The 2,338-nt window shown below is 65.6% G+C and overlaps 1 protein-coding gene across 1 annotated transcript; it reads right to left on the bottom strand.

The window, feature by feature from the left end:
- Positions 1 to 1,286: 1,286 nt before the first annotated feature.
- NUTM2G (NUT family member 2G) lies at positions 1,287 to 1,946 on the bottom strand (the record flags this gene model as incomplete). Its single annotated transcript, XM_084899101.1, has 1 exon — positions 1,287 to 1,946. One exon carries the CDS (start codon positions 1,944 to 1,946, stop codon positions 1,287 to 1,289), a length of 660 nt encoding a protein of 219 aa, XP_084755227.1.
- Between the last annotated feature and the right edge of the window lie 392 nt (positions 1,947 to 2,338).

The raw sequence follows: 2,338 nt of genomic DNA, 5'->3' as shown, positions 1-2,338 counted from the left end.
CAGCAGACTTCATGTGGGCCCTTGGCAGGGAGCGGGGCGAGGGGATGAGAAAGGGAACCCGGTCCAGACCCCATGGGGACACAGGGCCCTGAGTCCCGGCTCTCAGGGCTGCTTCCCTTCAAGCCCAAAGCCCCCTGAGGAGAAGGCCATGTGGGGGACAGTGGCCTGCGCTGGGCCCTGTTGCCTGGGGCCAGGGGCTCCTGTGGGAACATGCTGGCGTACCTGGCTGCACGCCCACCACTGGGGCTGGGGGCCCCCGAGGACCAGGTCTCGGTGGGGCAGGAGGAGGCTGGGTCTGCGCCCCCTTCTCCAACTGCAACTTCTGAGCCTGCATCTGCTCCTCCGCCTCAAACGCCATGAACCTGGGGTGAGGGCACAGGCTGTGCTGAGAAGGAGGCCGCCAGGAGCCCGCACAGGCAGCAGCGGGCGGAGGATGGAGAGCAAGGGCCTTGGGGCTGTCAGGGCCCAGACCCTGGGGAGGCAGGAGGCTGCTGAGCACATTGCTGCACAGCCCCTCTGGCTGGGGTCTGGCCCGCTGGGCGGGCACCCCCTCCCCAGCCTGTCCTGAGCCTTCATGTCCCACCCAGGATGGGTCAGCTTCAGAGGAGGGGCAGCTACCGGGAGGTGAGACAGGAGCACCCAAGCTCTGAAGCTGAGAAAGAGGCTTCCCCAGGAGGAAGTGCCTCTGGTCCACGGGGACCCTGTGCTGAGTGACACCCTCCCACCCCCTCCTCTCTGATGAGACCTCAAAGCTGGACCTTGGTCCCCAGTCAGCCCCCTCCCCCGGTGTGGGGACCCAGGACCCTGACTCACTTTTCTGCCATCTTGAAATAGACGCTCTGGTCACAGTGGCTCTTGCACTGCCATTCTTGCATGGCCCGCCCTATTCCCTCCTCCAGCGTCATGGTGGGCTTCAGGTGGGACAGGGACAGGAGCTCTGGCCTGTAATGCCTCAGGGTCAGTCACCGCCCAGCCTGGCCTCCACCCACCTGGCCACCCCAGCTCAGTGGAGCCCGTCCCACCCCCACCCGGCAGGACTGAGCACCCGCAGGTGAGGGAGGAGGCGTCTGTGTGCAAAGACAGGCCTTCCAGCTGCTGCTGTCAGGGCCTCACTACACACCAGCCCGTGAACCAGGCCTGGAGGTGACCCCGCACTCGCACCCATAGCTGGGACCCCACCCTCAGGCCTTCCCGCCAGCATCCTAGCATCAGCCCGCCTGCAGGGCCCTCCCACCCCCTCTGTGATGGGAAAGCTCCAGGGGCGCCCCCTGCCCTGCCCAGGGCACTCACACGAGGAAGCAGCATAGAGCGTCCACATCAGGACTCTGGGGAAGGTGCCCCCGGGCCAGGGCCTTGAAGTGCCACCAACGACGGAAGTCCTCGTACACACTCTTGGGGTCAGAGGCGTCCAGCGAGGCCTTGGACTGGGAGGCGGCCAGGCCACCCTCCCTGGAAGACCCATGTAACCCTGTTCCGGGGTCCACTCCGGAGACGATGGGGATCAGCTGGGCAGCTGGCGGTGGAGCTTGAGGAGGAAGGCTGGGACACCAGCCTCCATTGACGGCCTGGGTGCCCCCAAAAGCCGAGGCGGGCATAATGTTCTCCACCGCAGTGGCTTCCAAGAAGAGGGGTGCAGGACACACAGCACCCCCACAGGCGGCACCTGGAGTGCTCCAGTAGAGGGGGGCCTGGGTCAGGACAATGGTCTGAGTCTGGGAGGGCTGTGGTCGCCTCCCTTCTGAGCTGACCTGGGCCATGATGTTGTAAGCCCCAGTCCCAACGGGGCCTTGACCAGCATCTCCTGCCACCAGAGGTGTCCTGGGCCAAGCCTGCAGCACCAGGGGGCGGCCAGGAGGGAATGATGGGGTCCTGGGGGGCGGCAGGTGCTGCTCCCCAGGGGGCCGGTGTGCAGGGCCAGTAGAGGGCTGGGGACAGGGCTGGGCCATGAAAGGAGTCAGGGAGGCACCGGGCTTCAGGTTCACATCCACTCCCAGTGCTGCAGATGCTGTGGAGACAAAGGAAAGGGGGAATGGAGGAGGAGGCCCAGCAGACAGCACTGAGGCACTCTGGGCCCCTTTAGCCGCTGGGGAACCAGGGCAGTGAGTCTCACCAGGGAGGGCCCTTTGGATGGGCAAACTGGGGAGGTGGCAAATGTCCTCAGGTCATGGTCACACTCTGACCTCCAGTTGGGAATTATTCCACTGGAGAGCTTGCTCCCCGTTCACCAAGGCTCCCTGACCCATGTCTGCCAGAAGCACCAGCCCAACCAGCGCTGCCCCTGAGAACCTCCCTAAGGTCTCCCCGGCACCGACCCTGCCAGCCTCAGAGGCCTGGCCCT

The sequence above is a fragment of the Pipistrellus hanaki genome, assembly GCF_964339955.1.
Source record: "Pipistrellus hanaki genome assembly, chromosome: 11".
In the NCBI taxonomy this organism is placed as follows: domain Eukaryota; kingdom Metazoa; phylum Chordata; class Mammalia; order Chiroptera; family Vespertilionidae; genus Pipistrellus; species Pipistrellus hanaki.
The sequence above is the reverse complement of the archived record's forward strand: the minus strand, read 5'-3'. Positions and strand labels throughout refer to the sequence as shown.